General features: G+C 39.6%; 1 protein-coding gene across 2 annotated transcripts in view; it reads right to left on the reverse strand.

The window, feature by feature from the left end:
* SYNE1 (spectrin repeat containing nuclear envelope protein 1) overlaps nucleotides 1-19,226 on the reverse strand; it is a 525,017-nt gene that overhangs the window by 151,919 nt on the left and 353,872 nt on the right. For both annotated transcript variants that reach the window (XM_054490749.2, XM_054490748.2), the window contains exons 96-98: nucleotides 10,938-11,132; nucleotides 8,784-8,957; nucleotides 5,058-5,249 (exon numbers count right to left, since the gene is read on the reverse strand). In XM_054490749.2, the coding sequence (XP_054346724.2) occupies nucleotides 5,058-5,249; nucleotides 8,784-8,957; nucleotides 10,938-11,132 (561 nt within the window). The remainder of the gene's footprint in view (nucleotides 1-5,057; nucleotides 5,250-8,783; nucleotides 8,958-10,937; nucleotides 11,133-19,226) is intronic.

Genomic DNA, 19,226 nt, shown 5'->3' on the forward strand with positions numbered 1-19,226 from the left:
AATTATTTTAAAAGATCTATTAATATTTTATATGCTGGGAACTTCATTAGATGAAAGATGATGGAATTTATAGATAGTTTTAAAATAAACAGTAACCAATTTCCATGTAGTAAAACACTACCACATTTTTCTGTATTTACACTTCACTCAGTGTGGGCAGGGTCAGGACTTGACTCAATTTAAACAATTCCCGCGGACCTGGGCAGGATCTGCTAGGTGTGGACGCCACAGTGGTGTGTGCATACTCGGTCCAGCCTGCTAAGTCTCAAGCCTGGCCTTTCAGCATAGGAGAAGCTTCTTCGTCTCAAAGAATGTGATTTGGAAACAGTTGGTTATTGTTATTAATTATTTTAACTGCTGCAATTTGAGCATTTATTGTATTACTTGAATTTAAATCCTCACTGTTTTTTTTCCTTTTTGATTATTTTTTCTACATGTTCTAAAGAATTTTTTTAAGTTAAATAGTATTATCCATATTTTACAGATGAGAAAACTGATCCGTAAGAAAGTTGTGGGAAATTTAAGGATCTTGCCCCAGGTCACCTCGTTAATAATGAATGGGAAAAAGATAAACAGATTTCAGTCCTGGCTTGTGAATATGCTTTCTTTGGCACACAAATTATTTTAAAATTTTAGATTTAAATGTCAGCGTTTAAAAGTTGGGAGGCTTTAGAAATAAATCCACATTCCCTATCTCTTGAAAAACTAGAAGATCCAGCAATGCCACTTGTAAATTCTTGTGTGATAATAGCTAGAGCTTAGTAACAGCTGCTTCTTAGACAGGAGATCAGCTTGCCAAGGGCCAGGCTGGGCCTGCTCCCCTTATTGGTTTTGCTCTTCCCAGGCCACGAGACCTTGGAATTTGTGGTTCCTGCCTTGTTTAATCCCTCTTGTGCTTTCGAGTATCAGGCCGCCCCTTCCCTTACTACCTGCCTCTAGGGGTAGGGTGGGGCAAAGCAGTAATAAGAGCTTTATAAATGATTGCTATCCTACCTAGGAAACTTTCAAGGCTTTCCCTTTATTTTAGCTTCTTTAGAAATTAAGTTCATTCAGAGATCACCACTGAAAATACAAGAAAGCATTATGTATTAGACCTATAATAGCTGTTTAGAAAATTAGGTGAATTGCTGTCTACTTTTACAGCTAGAAAAATCATTCTACTTTTGTTCAGTTTTAGTATGTGTAACCTTTCTTTTGACTTTAATTACAAAGTCACATTGCATGTGCATTTTCAAGTGTGTAAATCCAAGCGAAAAGTTGTATTTTTTATTTGCATCTATTTACCCAACACAGAGTTCAAACGTCTTTTCATATGTTCATTGTCCATCTGTATTTCCTTTCCTGTGAATTATCTGTTCATATCTTTTGTCCATATTCTATTATTTGATCTTTCCTTATTGTTTTACAAAAGATTTGTGAATTGTATAGTTTCTTCCCTGTTTGTCTATGTCTTTTGTTTTATTTTGTGTTACTCATTCCTCCCTGTCTATGTCTTTGAACTTGGTTACTTTTTTGGGGGTGGGGGAGGGGGTCATACAGAACTTTTTTATTTTTGTGTAGTAGTTTCATTTTTATTTGTTTATTTATTTACTTATTCATTTTTGAGATGGAGTTTTGCTCCTGTTGCCCAGGCTGGAGTGCAATGGCGTGATCTCGGCTCACTGCAACCTCTGCCTCCTGGGTTCAAGCGATTCTCTTGCCTCAGCCTCCCGAGTAGCTGGGATTACAGGTTCCCACCACCACACCTGGGTAATTTTGTATTTTTAGTAGAGACAGAGTTTCACTACGTTGGCCAGGCTGGTCTCGAACTCCTGACCTCAGGTGATCCACCCGCCTCGGCCTCCCAAAGTGCTGGGATTACAGGTGGGAGCCATGGCCCATTTGTTTATTTTTTTAGTTGGCGTCTCACTCTGTCACCCAGGCTGCAGTGCAGTGGCACAATCATAGCTCGCTGCAGCCTCAACCACCTGGGCTTAAGGGATTCTCCCACCTCCTCCCAGCTTCTCCCACTCCAGCTTCCTTAGTAGCTAGGACCACAGGCGTGTGCCACCATGCCCGGCTAACGTTTTTATTATTTGTAGAGATGGGGTTTTGCTATGATACTCAGGCTGGTCTTGAATTTCTGGGCTCAAGCAATTCTCCGTTCTTAGCCTCCCAAACTGCTGAGATTACAGGCATAAGCCATCACGCCCTGCCCATGTATTAGTTTAAAAGAAGCTATAAAATTCTGGGTTTGGGGTATACTGGCAAAGGTTTTTCCTATCCTAAGATTAAAAAAAAAATCATACATTGAGTACCTTGCAGACTTAATATTTATATTTAAATCTTTGATCCACCTGTGATACATTTTTCTGTACAACATGGGGTAGAAAATACAGTTTATCATGTTTCAAGTAATTATTTACAGAGGGAGTCATGTTTCGTCCACTGATTTGTAATGCCACCTAAAATATTTATCAAATTCCTTTATATACCAAATCTCTTTCTGGAATAGTTATTGTTTAATTTTCTGTTCACGTATTTATTGCACCAACACCAAACTATTTTAATTATTGTAGTATTGTATTTTAATATATGATTAGACTGGCCGGGCATGGTAGCTCATGCCTATAATCTCAGCACTTTGGGAGGCTGAGGTGGGTGGATTGCTTGTGCTCAGGAGTTCAAGATCAGCCTGGGCAACATTGAGAGACCTCCATCTCTACAAAAAATAAAAAAATTAGCTGGACATGGTGGTGCGCGTGTATAGTCCCAGCTACTTGGGAGGCTGAGGTGGGAGCATTACTCGAGACTAGGAGACAGAGGTTGCAATGAGCTGAGATTGCATCCCTGCACTCCAACCTGGGTGACAGAGCGAGACACTGTCTCAAAAAAAAACAAACAAAAAAAACCACACACATATATGATAAGACTAATAACCCCTCAAAACTCTTCATTTTCATAATTTTATATGGAATATTACATTATTCCTCTAACTTGTTTTTTGTCTATATAAAAACTATAAATTCTCGACTTTTTTTTTTTTTTTTTGAGACAGAATTTCACTCTGTTGCCCAAGCTAGAGCACAGTGGCACAATCTCGGCTCACTGCAACCTCTGCCTCCCAGGTTCAAGCAGTTCTCATGCCTCAGCCTCCCAAGCAGCTGGGACTACAGTCATGCCCCACCACACCTGGCTAATTTTTGTATTTTTAGTAGAGATGGGGTTTCACCATGTTGGCCAGGCTGGTCTCAAACTCCCAACCTCAAGTGATCCACCCACCTTGGCCTCCCAAAGTGCTGGGGATACAGGCGTGAGCCACTGTGCTCGGCCGACTTCATTTTTTAATTTTTATTTTTTGCTGGATTCTTTTATGCTTTTCAATGACCTAACTTCACATTTTGTAAATAAGCCAGTCATCTTCCTTAATTTCTCCATTGCTTCTAAATAGTTTTTAGTTAACTAAATTTGGTTTCCCATATCATATAATCATATGATCAGCAAAAAGCTGAAAAAAAAATACATAGGTTAGTCCTAACAATCATCCTCACACTGAGAAAACAGAAGCAATCACAGTGAACTTCCATGAAGTTTCCATGACAGTATGTATGTCCTACTTCCTACCAGTATTTGTAATCCAACACAGATGCTTTCCCTCCCTCCTCATTTTACTTGGAGAACAGATTGGCCTGGTCTCAACCATTATTGCAGGAGAAAGGTGTAAATGGTAAAGGAAGGCACAGTTTGGATTAGGTCACAAGAAGGAGCAGATGATAACATCAGATGCTTGTAGGGTTGGGGCAGCTAATGGACTTCTAAACTATTTGGTCTCTGGCTTACTTAGCAAGAAGGGTAGGGAAGACCAAACTCTGCACTCTTTTTTTTTTTTGAGATGGAGTCTCGCTCTGTCTCCCAGGCTGGAGTGCAGTGGCGCAATCTCAGCTCACTGCAACCTCTGCCTCCCAGGTTCAGGTTCAGGTTCAGGAGATTCTCCTGCCTCAGCTTCCCAAGCAGCTGGGACTACAGGCGCCCGCCACCATGCCCGGCTAATTTTTTGTATTTTTATTAGAGACGGGGTTTCACCGTGTTAGCCAGGACGGTCTCCATCTCTTGACTTCATGATCTGCCAGCCTCGGCTTCCCAAAGTGCTGGGATTACAGGTGTGAGCCACCGCACCCGGCCTGTGCACTTTTTTTCCTATCTGTTTCCTCCCCAACAAGAAGATTGTTCTTGCAATCACACTCTTTTTTCTTTTTCTTTTTTTTTTTTTTGTTTGTTTTGTTTGTTATGAGACAGAGTCTTGCTCTGTCACCTAGACTGGAGTACAGTGATATAATCTCGGCTCACTGCAACCTCCACCTCCCAGGTTCAAGCAATTCTCCTGCCTCAGCCTCCCGAGTAACTGAGATTACAGGTGTCTACCATGAGGCCCAGCTAATTTTTTTTTTGTATTTTTAGCAGAGATGGGGTTTCACCATGTTAGCCAGTCTGGTCTCGAACTCCTGACCTCAAGTGATCTGCCTGTCTCGACCTCCCAAAGTGCTGGGATTATAGGTGTGAGCCATGGTGCCCTGCCCACATTCCTTTTTCACCAATTTTTCCTCTACTGAGTTATTTCCATCAACGTGTAAACTTATTATTTTTCTGATCTTAAAATGAAATACTCAAATTGTGATGAATGTAAAACAAAAAAAAGAGATAAAATTTTCTTTGACCCACTTCTCCTTATAGCTTATCTCATTCCTCTACATACCACTTTATAACAACACTCCTGGAGTAGCCTTTACTTTCCCTCTCCAGTTCGTCTCCTCTCATTGTTACTTTCATGTCAGAGTGCTTTTTGCCTCCACCACTCCGCTGAACTGCTGTTGTTAGTAGTCCTAACAAAATCTATTTGCAAATGTTTGCCAAAGTCCAAGAGTGTAAACTTAAAACTGCATGCTAAAATGTCAGTGTAAAGCAGGTACATACACAAGTATGCATCACCGCCAACCTGTTCCTTTACCTGGCAAACCTTAGAAGGAGCACGTGAACAGTGTGCCAACTTTCGGCTGTGGGCCAGCAGCTGGAACCCTCACCTGCATGTTGAGCTGCTTATCGTGCAGCGCTCTCTGCAGCTCCAGCAGGCTCCCCTTGAGCCTTCTCAGCTTTCCAGCCAGCTGCTCGGCCTCGTCCTTGGTGTGAGCTTTGCCCTCCAGCAGCAGGTTCTCATTGTGGACTGACAGTTCTGATAAAGCCACCACCTTCTGCTCTATTTCCACCAGCATATTCTGCAGCAACAGAAATAAGAATGAAACTCACACATCTCCCCAGCCTCTGCAAAGACTGTTTCCCACAGTGAAACACAGCCCTCTGGAGTCTTTTACCAAACGGACAGGCTTTCATGATTTTTTGTAGTTTTCCCACGGCCTTGACGAGTGAGTAGTCTATAGGCTTTTTTTAATTTTTTTAAATTTATCTTTATTTTTTTAGATGGAATCTCGCTCTGTCGCCCAGGCTGGAGTTTAGTGGAGTGATCTTGACTCACTGCAAGCTCTGCCTCCCGGGTTCACACCATTCTCCTGCCTCAGCCTCCCGAGTAGCTGGGACTACAGGCACCCACCACTATGCCCGGCTACTGTTTTGTTTTTTAGTAGAGACGGGGTTTCACCGTGTTAGCCAGGATGGTCTCGATCTCCTGACCTCATGATCCGCCCACCTCGGCCTCCCAAAGTGCTGGGATTACAGGAGTGAGCCACTGCACCCGGCCCTTTATTTATTTATTTATTTTTTGAGGGAGGGTCTTGTTCTGTCGCCCAGGCTGGAGTGCATTGGCATGAACATGGCTCACTGCAGCCTCCATCTACTGGGCTCAAGGGAACCCCCTCCCTGAGCCTCCCATGTAGCTGGGACCACAGACATGTTACACCACACCTGGAAAAATTTTTTATTTTTTCAGCAGAAACAAGGTCTCACTTTGTTGCCTGGGCTGGTCTCAAACTCCTGGGCTCAAACAATGCTCCCACCTCAGCCTTCCAAAAGTGTTGGGATTACGGGTGTGAGCCACTATGACTGGTGACTTTTATTTTTAATTGTCTGTTATGGTATTAGAGGGGTCCATACAAAATTTGCCTGAGCCTCCCAATTTTTCTTTTCTCTTCTTTTTTTTTTTTTTGAGACAGGGTCTCCTCTAAAATGGAGACTAAATTAGAGAAAAAGAAAAATAGCCTTTCTTCTTCCTAGATAAGACTTAAAACAGAAAACAAAAAAGACTAAAAAAAAAAACAAAAAGAAAACATGTTTTACTTTCCTCGTAAATCATTGTTTTTATATTCTTTAATTCTGCACCCTTTGAAATGTACTTTCTTCTTTATATTAAATAAAGTAATTTGTTAATGAGAAAAGATACTTCATTTCCCTATACAAAGTCAAAATTAAGAATATAAAGTCAGGCTGGGTGTGGTGGCTCTCACCTGTAATCCCAGCACTTTGGGAGGCCGAGGCAGGCAGATCGCTTGAGCTCAGGAGTTTGAGACCAGCCTGGGCAACATAGTGAAACCCCATCTCTCCAAAAAATACAAAAAAATAAGCCAGGCATGGTGGCACGTGCCTGTACTCCCCGCACTTGGGGGGCTGAGGTGGAAGAATTGCTTGAACCCAGGAAGTCAAGGCTGCAGTGGGCTGAGGTTGCACCACTGCTCTCCAGCCTGGGTGACAAAGTGAGACCTTGTCTCAAAAAAAAAAAAAAAAAAAAAGAATATAACATCAAACCAAAATACTAGAACTAAGTGGAAGAGTAATACTTTTATTAAAATAGGAATTAAAAGATGGTTTCCTGAGGATTATTGTTAAGAAATTAACATAATTCTGTGCAGGGTTGATTTTACCATTAGGCACAGCAAGTACAGTGCTGAGGGTCTGTGATGCTTTTAGAGCCCCAAGAAAATGTTTGATTTTAATTTCTTTTAAAATCAAAAGAAAAAAACTGAATATAATAATATGGAATATATCACAACAAATCTATTCTGAATCATGTAAGTCTTTGTACCACAGCAATTGTAAAACTGAAAATATAATTTTTAGCACTTCCATGGGGGAAACAGCCTACAAAAATGAAGTGCCCAGACCCACAAAGGTCATCACGTGGTTCCAATTCTGTGTAATAGTCACTGTTATAATTATCGTGCAACTGGATTCATATCAGATTTTAACTGACAAGATTTTAGCTGGCTTAAATATAAGATTTTAATTGATTCTAATTAAAATTTGAATTAATTTAATGTAGTAATTTAATATTAGATTTTTAAAAACTATTTTCTGGTGTGATTTAATATGTTTCTAGTTTCTTAAAGTAAGCTTGTCCAACCCACAGCCCATGGGCCGCATGTGGCCCAGGACAGCTCTGAATGTAGCCAACACAAATTCAGAAACTTTCTTAAAATGTTATTTTTTTTTGTAATTTTTTTTTAAGCTCATCATCTATTGCTAGTGTATTTTATGCGTGGACCAAGACAATTCTTCTTCTTCCAATGTGGCCCAGGGAAGCCAAAAGATTGAACACCCCTGTCTTAAAGTATGGTCAAAACACTATTTTAATACTTTGGGAAAGTACTGAAATACATTATCTGGTTTATGGACTTTATGCATTACTATAAAAATAGATATCTTCACAAGAGAGAGGTGGCAGTACGATAAAACATAACTTCGAAATGTTAGTTTGGGTGGTAACTTCAAGTGCCAAAAGGCAATGGGCTAATAGATGTTTCTTCTCAAAAAATAAACATTAGAAAGAAGATATAAAGAGCAGAAAAACTTGCATATGGCTAATTAACCTCTATCATCATGGCAGAGAATAACAGTGCTTTGAATACACATAGATAAGTTTCCTAAAGCATTAAAAAATCCGAATGATAATGATCAATATTATGAATCTCAAATCACAAATAAGAATAGCCAAAATGGTGTACCGTAAATTAAGAAAAAAGTTAGTGTGCACTAAGTAATGATTTTCACATATTTCCTCTGAGTCCAAATAAAAGGAATATAAAGTTGTATAAATTCATACTTAACCCTGAAGACTAGATAGGGTTTTCTAGATATTTCCTAGTTAATAAAATGAAAAAGCTTTTAAGGTATACTTCACTCATGTGCGAAGTCAAATATGAAGATCATCATTGAAGTTTGATGACAAGCATATGGGACTTCATTATCTATTCTTTATACTTATATGCATTTTTGAAAAATTCCATAATAAAGAGGTAAGAAAATAGCATTAGAATAAATACTTTAATGCAGTTACTCCTCACAGTAATTCCTAGAGTCCTAACATGGGTGGAAAACACATTCTCTGCTCCAAAAGACAGCCTTCCCATCTTCAGTCTCTCTGTTTGCCTAAAACTGACACTTGGAAAAGTTTTCCGAATAATATATCAGGATTAGAACCAGAATTGCAACAGAGCACCTAGAGATACTTCCTGTTGTGTTTATTTCCAGTCTGACTCACTGCTACTGATTCTTCCCATTGGCTTTGTATTCCTTAATAAGTACTAAATATAGATACTATGGTATTTTGGTATCTACAGTTTTTAAACATGACCTTTAGGAAGCCGGAGATACTGTGGTCAATGTTTTTCAAAAAGTGAGTCCAAATTTGGACTTCATTTAAGCTTTTATAATGTATTACTTTTCTATTCTTTAAATATATAAAGTCTATGGGTTGGGAAAAATCATATATCCACACCAAGCCTTTTAATAGTATGTTTTCTGTAGTTTTAAAAAAATGTGCTTCATGATGTTGACATATTCCTTTGAGACCATTTTGGTACCTGGCAGTCCACAAGCTGGGCCTCCATGTCCATGGGCTCCTTGGGTGGACTCAGCGCAGTGTCCAGAGTGGCCTTGGTACTCAAGAGCCAGCTGTCCAGCTCTTCGGCTTCACAGCGATACCTCTGCAAGGCCTGTTCCTGCCTTTGTTCCTCCAGCTGATCATTCAACTTCTCCTATTGAATTCAGTAAAAGGTAACATAGATCACGCTAAGGTAAAATCTTGAGAATTTAACACAGTAAAGCAATGGTTCCAGGCCCTGGCTGTACATAAGAATCACTGGTAAAACTTTTAAAAATTTCCTTTGCTTAGGCCACATCCCAGAACAACAATCAGAATTTCTAGGGGTGAGTTCTCAAAATTGGTATTTTTAAAAAGACTCCCTAGTGATTCTAATGTGTACCTAGAGCTGAACAAGGTATTCTCAAATAACACACCTATAGGACCAGGCAGTAATATAAATGATGGAAATCAGCCAAGGATTAGAACAAAACAATGGCATAAAGCAGTTGGTAAATGGGAGTAGACGCCGGACCTCTATCTCTGGGAATAGTAGGGAGGGATGGAGACTGTGGCAAACTGAAAAACATGTGGCCTGCCTAAAACAGCAGCCACATACAGTTTCAGGCAATGGATCCCTGTGGGAAGGGGTGGCCCAGTGTTAACGTTCATGTCCAGTAAAGGCAGAAATCCAAATTTCTAGGTTAGCTCTCTGAGTTTTTCAATGATTGCAAATAATTCATGTTAAAAAAAAAATCCAGGTCAATTGCTTCATTTTGAAACCCCCACAAGTTTTTCATAGAGTTACTGGGGACAGTATAAATGAATTAAAAGTTAACTTTTAAAATACTCTAAATACTTTATTTTAAAAATTATTTTATGAATAATTCATTATTTTAAAATTAATTTTATTAAACCATTTAAAATGGAAATTAAGAAGTAGGGCAGACACATCGGCTTTAAATTTCTCTAATACAAGAAGTATTAGGTTGGTGCAAAAGTAATTGTGATTTTTGCCGTTACTTTTGCACAAATCTAATACATGAATATATTATTTGACTAATCATATAATAGGTAAAACTAGAGAGAGACTACACACCCAACAACAGGGTCATGGTTAATTGCATTATGGTGTAGTTAGCAGCTAAATAAAATAATATTCGGTTCATATAATAAGAAATGTATTGAGAACCCATTATGTGCCAGAGAAGCTGCTAAGAGATACAAGATGATAGATACTATAAAGGTCTTTAGGGAGCCTCCAGTCTAACCAGACTATAGGAGCAACAATATGAGTAGCCTAGAAGCTTAGGGCCAAGAATTTACGAGAGAACAAATAAAAAAGGAAGATAGCTGATTTTTAACACAGATATTACTGCTGCCCAAATTTGTCTCTATATTAAATAATATTTAAATTAAGTATCGTGGGAACCAGAATTGCAAGAGTATTTTCGTGAATTACTACGTCTGAATTGGCTAACAGTGACTAAGTAGGATTTATTCTTTATAGTATTAGTAATATCATCCATCAAATGCTGTCATGTAAACATAGCAAACCATTATGCAAATCCTCTACAATTATTCTTCACAAGGCTCATGTCTACCAAGAATTTGCTTTCCACATTCTCAATATTTCACTCCTGAAATGAGTCAGAAGGACATATTCAGGGCTACACAGTGACTGTACTCTATTCGAGAGACTGTTTTGTTTTGTTTGTTTGTTTGTTTTTTTGAGACAGAGTCTCGCTCTGTTGCCCAGGCTGGAGTGTAATGGCGCAATCTCAGCTCACCACAACCTCTGCCTCCCAGGCTCAAGTGATTCTCCTGCCTCAGCCTCCCAAGTAGCTAGAACTACAGGCACACGCCACCATGTCTGGCTCATTTTTGTATTTTTAGTAGAGACAGGGTTTCACTATGTTAGCCAGGCTGGTCTCAAACTCCTGACCTCGTGATCCACCTGCCTCAGCCTCCCAAAGTGCTGGGATTACAGGTGTGAGCCACCCCTCCCGGCCATGGAGACCATTCTTGAAACACAATCCCAGCTTAGGAGAGGGAAGCAATGAAAATGTAAATACGTAAGTAACCCACATACTTGGTAACACAACATTAAAAGTTAACTCAGAAGTGAGGAGGCCACTTTAGAGTTATTGGTTACCTCCAAAAGCTGCCGTTTCCCTGAGGCTTTCATCCTGATGGTGGACATTCGCTCGGCTAAGACAGTGAGCGTGGACTGCAAGGCCAGCTGCTCCGCGGGGTCGGCCTCACAAGACTCGGATACCAGCTCCTCTGCCAGAGAGGACTGGAGCTCATTGATTTCATCCTGGAGCATGAGAATCTCATCCATCAATGCCTGGAGGAAAGACTGTGGAATCACACTCATGTATTCATTTTCTTCACTGAGGGATCATTAGCACTAGCCGAGTCTCACATCCATTGGGATTAGCGGGAGATATTTCACCTGGGAATCATTAATCAATCAACAAATTGGGGCCTACTCACCTACGTTTCTAAATGAAAGGCCAGGACTTTTCTGATTTTATGTATGTATCACTAACCAAAGTGAGTTTGAACAACTTAATTAATCTTTCTACTTTCAATAGGATCATCTGTAATACAAGGATCATCTGTAACACCACCTTATTTTTTATTTTTTAGAGACAGTCTCACTCTGTCACTCAGGCTGGAGTGCAGTGGTATGATCACAGCTCACTGTAATCTTGAACTCCTGGGCTCAAGCGACCCTCCTGCTTGAAGCTGGGACTACACGTGTGTGCTACCACACCTGGCTAATTTTTTTTTTTTTTTTTTTTTTTTTACTTTTTGTAAGGACAGGATCTTGCTATGTTGCCCAAGCTGGTCTCAAACTCCTGGCCTCAGGGAATCCTCCAGCCTGGATCATAGGCACGAGCCACCACATTTCTCAATCATTTCTAAGAGTCTCCAATACAACGTTGAAAATAAAATGTATTACTTTCTTCCTCAACATGATTTTCACACATTAACCTATTGCTTTCCCCAAATCTGAAACAGCATTGAACTCTAGTCCAAAACTCACGTCGTTTCTCACAGGATGGGAGAAACCTGTAACCTATTTCTATGTCATCACACTACTCATTTTTCTCATTTACCAAACTCTAAAAAATAAGGGTCTCTCCCAGGTGATGTCTTCCATTCCCAAGACTTCAAATGCTTTCTAATCCTGAGCACTTCCAAAGGTACATCCCTAATCCAGACACCTGCCCTAAGTTTCAGGCTGTGTGTTCAACTTACCTAGTTCACGGGTGTCTGCATAGTGTTAAGTCTAAACCTGCTTCCCTGCCTGTCTTCCACCACCTCTCATTATGGCTGAAGCTGGAGACTTGGGATTCACTCTTCACACCTTCCTCTCCTTCACTCACCAGATCCAATCCATCACCCAGTCCAATGGCTTTTATCTCAAAAATATATCTTGTATATCTGAATATCCCCACTGCCCCCACCTGAAGCCAAAGTCAACTTCCTCTCTTGACTGACTTGCTATATGATGGTCTACTGATGAGTCTATCTGCTTACACTCTTGTTGCTCCAGTCCAGTCTATATGAAGCAATTACAGCAACCTTTTGAAAATATCAATTAGGTCCTCTCACTCCCCTGCTTTAAAATATGTACTGGATTCTTGCTGTGAAATAAATCAAACTTGTTACTACACTCGTGTAGTCTCACTCTTCCTGCCTCGTGTGCCACACTCCCTTCTTGCTCACCACACTCCTGCCTTCTTCAGCCACTCCAGGGCCCCACTTCAGTCACTTCCTGGCCTCAGGGCCTTTGAACATGCTGTTCCCTCAACGCGGAAAACTCTTCCCGCTCTGTGTGAGATGGCTTTATCCATCCTTTGCTCTTAGGTCAATTGTCATATCTTCAGAGAGGCCTTTCATGACCACCCAATCCTAAGAAAGTCTCCATCATTCTCTCTCAATAGCGCCCTGTTTTCCTGTCTATCATAATTATACTTGATTTTATTTCTCTTTTTTGGGGTATTTTACGACTTGCTCTTTAGGTGGAATCTTCACAGGAGAAATTTTTATTTAGGATTTCAATGAAGTTGGAAAAACAGGCTCTATCACCAGAGCGGCAACTATGATTTCAAGTAAAGTAACATAGGCTTTATATTTGCCAACATTTCATAGTTTCCAATGTACCCTTATTTGCATAATTCCTATCTTTTCCACAGGACTGGAGGCTTCACTGTAAGCACAGTGCCTCCTCAGAGTGGGCTCTCACAATATTTAACAGCAAAAACCCCTTATCTTTTCCTAATATTAAATATCATCATGACAATTAATTTTTAAATAAACAATTAATATTATATACGTCTAGAAAAGTGAACAGACTATAAGCACACCAACTATATACATCCATGCTGCTGCCCAGATCAAGAAATGGAACATTTCCAGGATTCTACAAGCTCTTTTGACCTCCTTCTTCTTGCTACTGCTGTCCTCAAAAATCACCACTGTGTTAACTTGCAAATATCAGAGGACTTTGGCCCTTATTTGAGCTTCATAGAAATGGAATCCTACACGATGCACTGCTCTGTGTCTGGCTTCTTTCATGATTGTGAGAGTCGTTGATTTTGTTGCACATAGAAAGAGTTAACCCATTTTTATCATTATATCATATTCCACTGTCACCTGGCTGTGAATTGTTTTCACTTTAAGTTTTTCTAGTGGGTTTAATAGTGGAATCTCATTGTAATTTTAATTTCCATTTCCCCGATGACTAATGAGATTGAGTGTCTTTTGTGACTGCCTGCTAAAAATCTTTTGCCCATTTCCCACTAGAGTTGTTCCTTTTCTTATTGATGTACGGAGTTGTTTGTATATTCTGGATAGGAGTGCCTGTGTTTCTTTTGGTTCTGCATATGGCAAATAATCTGCACTTTGAGGCACGGTTTTCCCTTAATGGGAAAAGACTTCCTTAATAATATCTGTTGACGGAAAGAAGTTCTTAATTTTATCATGGTCTAATAGAATCAATATTTTCCTTTATTGTTAGGGCTTTTGGTGTACTATATAGGAAATCTTTTGCCTAACCAAAGGTCATAAATAGAATACATTCTCATAGGTTATCTTCTGTAAGAATGCTACTCAAAGTGTGGTCCACGGAATAATAACAGTCTGCACAATGTTTGTTACTGGCTTATGATGAGATAAACATATTGAGAGCAAGTGCTAAGAAACTTTTATAGTAATTTGACAGTTATGACATCCAAGCAGCATTTGATTTAATTTTACTAAAGTATCCGTCTGTGATGGATTAGAATGTTTTTTAAAAAGATCATTCACCACAGATATTTTAAAGTATTATTTTCAAACTTTTTTTTTTGGTAATAACTTCACATTTAGATCTACAAACCACATAAACTTAATTTTCATGTCCAGTGTAGAAAGAGGTGAAAATTCTTCTTTTTTTTCACCCATTGTTTTGCAGTGTAATCTTTGCCACAAGTCAAGTGTCTGTATAAATGTGATTCTGCTCTGGGCTCAAATTCTGTTCCATCAACCCATTTGGCTGTTTGTGCAAATACCACACAATCTTAATTAATAAATCTCCCTATCTGGTAGGATATATCTTTCAACTTTATTAATCTTTTTCAAGACTGTCGTGGTTATTCTTTACTTCTGGCATTTTTAATATATATTTTCCCACACATTTGCAGTATACTTTATTATTATTATTACTATTTTTGAGACAGAGTCTCACCCTGTTGCTCATGCTGGAGTCAGTGGCAAGATCTCGGCTCACTGCAACCTCTGCCTCCTAGGTTCAAGTGATTCTCCTGCCTCAGCCTCCAGAGTAGCTGGGATTATAGGCATGCACCACCACACCCAGGTAATTTTTGTATTTTTAGTAGAGACGTGGTTTCACCATGTTGGCCAGGCTGGTCTTGAATTCCTAAGCTCAAGTGATCTGCCCGCTTCAGCCTCCCAAAGTGCTGGGATTACAGGCATGAGCCACCACACCTAGCCTGCAGTATACTTTAGAATTAGCTTGTCAACCTCCACCAAAAAACTTGCTGCAATTTTTAAAATGTGATTGCAATGAATTTACAGACTGATGTTGTTTATTATATATTCAAAGTATTTTTTATACGTTCAAAGTATTATACATTCAAAAACTTCCATTCAGTAAATTATTTTCTATTATTTCATAATAACGTTTTGTGCCTGAATGCTAAAAGTATAAAATCTATAATTGGTCTGATTTTAAATGCTCCTCCATAATTAGATGGATCTTATTATGTCTTTGTTTTTTTTTTTTTTACACTGATCCTTCTGTACAAGCAAGAAGAGCCTCCTAACAATTTCACACTGTGTTCATTCTCATCCTCTCTTCTGTGCCTTTCCACACACATTTACATTTATAGTACCTCCTACCCACTCCTGTTGCCATTCCAAATTTTCAAACTCTGTCTCCTCAAAGTCCTTGTTAGATCTCATTTAACCTACTTTCCACTAACTGTAGCCCACAAGCAGATTTCTGTTTTCTGTTTGATGTGTTGGTAACTCTCACCAGCACTACCTCATTAAATCTCAGTGGATTTGACCAACCAGGTGCGCACTGAAGGTATCAGCTTCCATTTAAAATTCACAATGTTCTAAAATAGCTCTCTGAATCTTCTGCAGTCAGTAATAAAGGAATTAGGAAAATCTGGAACTGTTCACTTAAATCTTTTTTTAATTTTTTTGAGAGACAGTCTCGCTCTGTCGCCCAGGCTGGAGTGCAGCGGCACGATCTCAGCTCACTGCAACCTCCGCCCCCTGAGTTCAAGCAATTCTTCTGCCTTAGCCTCTCAAGCAGCTAGGACTACAGGCTGCACCACCACGCCCAGCTAATTTTTGTATTTTCAGTAGAGACAAGGTTTCACCATGTTGGCCAGGCTGGTCTTGAACTCCTGACCTCAAGTGATCCACCCGCCTTGGCCTCCCAAAGTGCTGGGATTACAGGTGTGAGCCACTGTGCCCAGCCTCACTTAAATCTTGTTAGAAGCAGTCCTCTCCACTCATGCTTGAGTTTACTCTTAAACATGAGTGGACATTTTTGGAAGGTAGCTAGAGTTTTTAACTTCAAGATCTAGCAGCCAGGCTCAGGAGGCATGAGATTTTCTTTTGGGGTCATAAAAATGTTTTGGAACCAGAGAGAGACAGTGGTTGCACAACATTGTGAATGTACTAATACCACTAAATTGTACAATTTAAAATGGTTAATTTTATGCTATGTGAATTTCACCTCAATTAAAAAAAAATTCAGCTGTCAAATATGTCTTCAGTCCCATAACTCTGAGTATAAGAGCTGGTGGCCAGCAGCTACCCGACAATATATGATTCAAGATAAGGAGAAAGAGATGAAATGCATGTTTTTGGGTTTCTGATTTGTAATTGCAAACTTGGCATGTGTATGACACTTACATAGCTTAGAGAAGTTCCATGAGCTTCTCTAACATAAAAACTCTTTAATAGTAAGGATGAAAAGAAACACGGACCTTATGTTATGTGACCTTCAGAACTATCTACATGAACACAATTTTTTTTTGTTTGTTTGCTTTGGGGGGATGGAAGCTCACTCTGTCACCCAGCTGCCATCTCTGCTCACCGTAACCTCCACCTTCCAGGTTCAAGCAATTCTCCTGTCTCAGCCTCCTGAGTAGCTGGGACTACAGGTGTGCGCCACCATGCCCGGCTAATTTTTGTAGTTTTACTAGAGATGGGGTTTCAGCATGTTGGCCAGGCTGAAATGTTTCCTGTCTTTTTTTTTTTTTTTTTTGAGACAGAGTCTCACACTGTAGCTCAGGCTGGAGTGCGGTGGCGCGATCTCAGCTCACTGAAAGTTCCACCTCCCAGGTTCACGTCATTCTCCTGCCTCAGCCTCCCAAGTAGCTGGGACTACAGGCACCCGCCACCACGCCTGGCTAATTTTTTGTATTTTTAGTAGAGATGGGGTTTCACCATGTTAGCCAGGATGGTCACAGTCTCCTGACCTTGTGATCTGCCCACCTTGGCCTCCCAGAGTGCTGGGATTACAGGCATGAGCTACCGCGCCAGGCTTTTTTTTTTTTTTTTTTTAAGCCTATAGTACCTGGTATTCCTGGGCAGTCTCCCATCTAAGTACTAACTGGGCCCAACTCTGCTTCACTTCCAAGATCAGATGAGAGACCACAGTTCTTCTCACATTCTATTTTAGTTGTTACATATATGAAAAAAACAAAACAAAACAAAATAACCACAGAGCTCTGTGTCCTATGTATCACTGAGCTTAGTGTGGCAACACATGTCCCCAAAGCATCAGATACCCATGATAATAAGGTCTCAATGACAGAGGGCTTAGCAGTCAGAACAACAGCCACAAGTCAGCTCATGAACTGCATTCAAGCCTTAAAATAAAATCTGTAAGACAGCCAGGCCAGGCATGGTGGCTCACACCTGTAAATCCCAGCACTTTGGGAGGCCAAGGTAAGTGGATCACCTGAGGTCAGGAGTTCGAAACCAGCCTGGCCAACATGGTGAAACCTCATCTCTACTAAAAATACAAAAATTAGTCCAGCGTGGTGGCAAGCACCTGTAATTCCAGCTACTTGGGAGGCTGAGGCAGGAGAATCACTTCAACCTGGGAGGCGGAGGTTGCAGTGAGCCAAGATCGCGCCACTGCATTCCAGCCTGGGCAACAGAGTGAGACTGTCTCAAAAAAAGAAATCTATAAGACAATTTAGAGAGGATAACCAGAAAGGCACAGCATTCCACACAAATTCAGTAGTTTAGACAAGTGTTTAAAGGAAAAATGTAGGAATTAGGTTACCTCCTTAAAAAAATATAAATACTTCCAAGAGAGTGTTGGGAAAGAAAAAAAACTAAAGTATTTCTATTAATTTTTAGGAAATATAAAAAACCATACTGGACTTTCTCATACCCATTCAGTTGAAATTTAGAAATAGTAATTCTATAACAGTGCTTGAAATTTTTAAAGTACCATTCCTGAAGCTAAGAACAAATTTAGATACTGTGATACCACCAGCTTTTCATGTAGGCAGCTGTGTTCCAGAACTTGTAGAACTTAGGCACAGACAGCAAAAGGTAGCAAAAATAGCTCAGATGAAATATGTGATGATACACGAGATTATACTAAATTCTACATTATTGCTATTTTCTTTCCCTCCCATTAGAACATTAATATGTTCTAATTATATTAATATAATATATCAATATATACAATTATATTAATATAATATATCAATATATACAGTTATATTAATATAATATATCAATATATACAGTTATATTAATATATACAATTATATTAACATAATAGATTAATATATATTAATATATACAATTATATTAATATAATAGATTAATATATACAATTATATTAATATAACAGATTAATATATACAATTATATTAATATAATAGATTAATATATACAATTATATTAATATAATAGATTAATATAACATTAATATATTTTCTCTCTTAATAAAACATTAAGCCCCAATGACTGGTAATCTTCATTAAATTAGCTGTACCTCCTTACTGCCGTGATGGCTAGTACGACTACTACCAACTTAGAAAGGGAAAAAAAGTCATGTGGTTGGCCTTAATGACAAGAAAAGTCACAGATTCACTTCTAATTTATAATTCTCAGAATTAATGTGCAATTTTGAGTTGTCTCCATTAAATCCCTTGAACAGAATCATCATTTTGCTCCACATTCAGTTTATGTGTGTTTCCATCCTAATGCCTGAGAAACAGGGTGGTGGTGCTGATTGGAAGCTAACTTGCATTCTCACTTAGGAACTCTGGAAGGGCAGAGCAGGCCACCAGGAACCTGTTTTCATGCAGCTCCTAAATACTGTGTGAGCCAGTGATGGGTCTCTGGCAATTGTGGGGAGCCTCCTGGGCCACAAGAATAGGGGGCTTGAACAAAGGTGGAGATGTCATGAAGCTGGAGAGAGGGTCAAACTACTTAAACTTTCTGCAACATCGGCATCTGATAATCTGCGTGAGTGACCCTCAAATGTACTCTAATCCAGCCCTTGCATAATTTACACTATATTCCTTTTGAATGTTTAAAGAACAGGGCCTCCTACAGAATAGCCATCGAGGTTGGCCTGAGGAGCATGTACTCAACCTAAAGGAAGCTCTCTGGCTCCTTCCAGTACAGTGAAGCAGAGGTTCAGGGAACAGCTGGACAGACAGAATCGCAGGAGCAAGGAAGACCTAGGAGCCCCAGGGAGCACACTGGAGCAACAGGGACACCCCTTCAGATGAGAAAGAAGTGGCTGCTGGCAACAGAAAACTGAAGTAGCAGCTAAAGAGAACTGGGAGACACTGAGGCCCCTTTAGAAAGGAGAGGGGTTTGGGAGACTAGCAGTCTAGTGACAAAATGGGGGAAGCTCGGAAGTAAATGG

This window comes from Pongo pygmaeus, chromosome 5, assembly GCF_028885625.2.
Source record: "Pongo pygmaeus isolate AG05252 chromosome 5, NHGRI_mPonPyg2-v2.0_pri, whole genome shotgun sequence".
Classification (NCBI taxonomy): domain Eukaryota; kingdom Metazoa; phylum Chordata; class Mammalia; order Primates; family Hominidae; genus Pongo; species Pongo pygmaeus.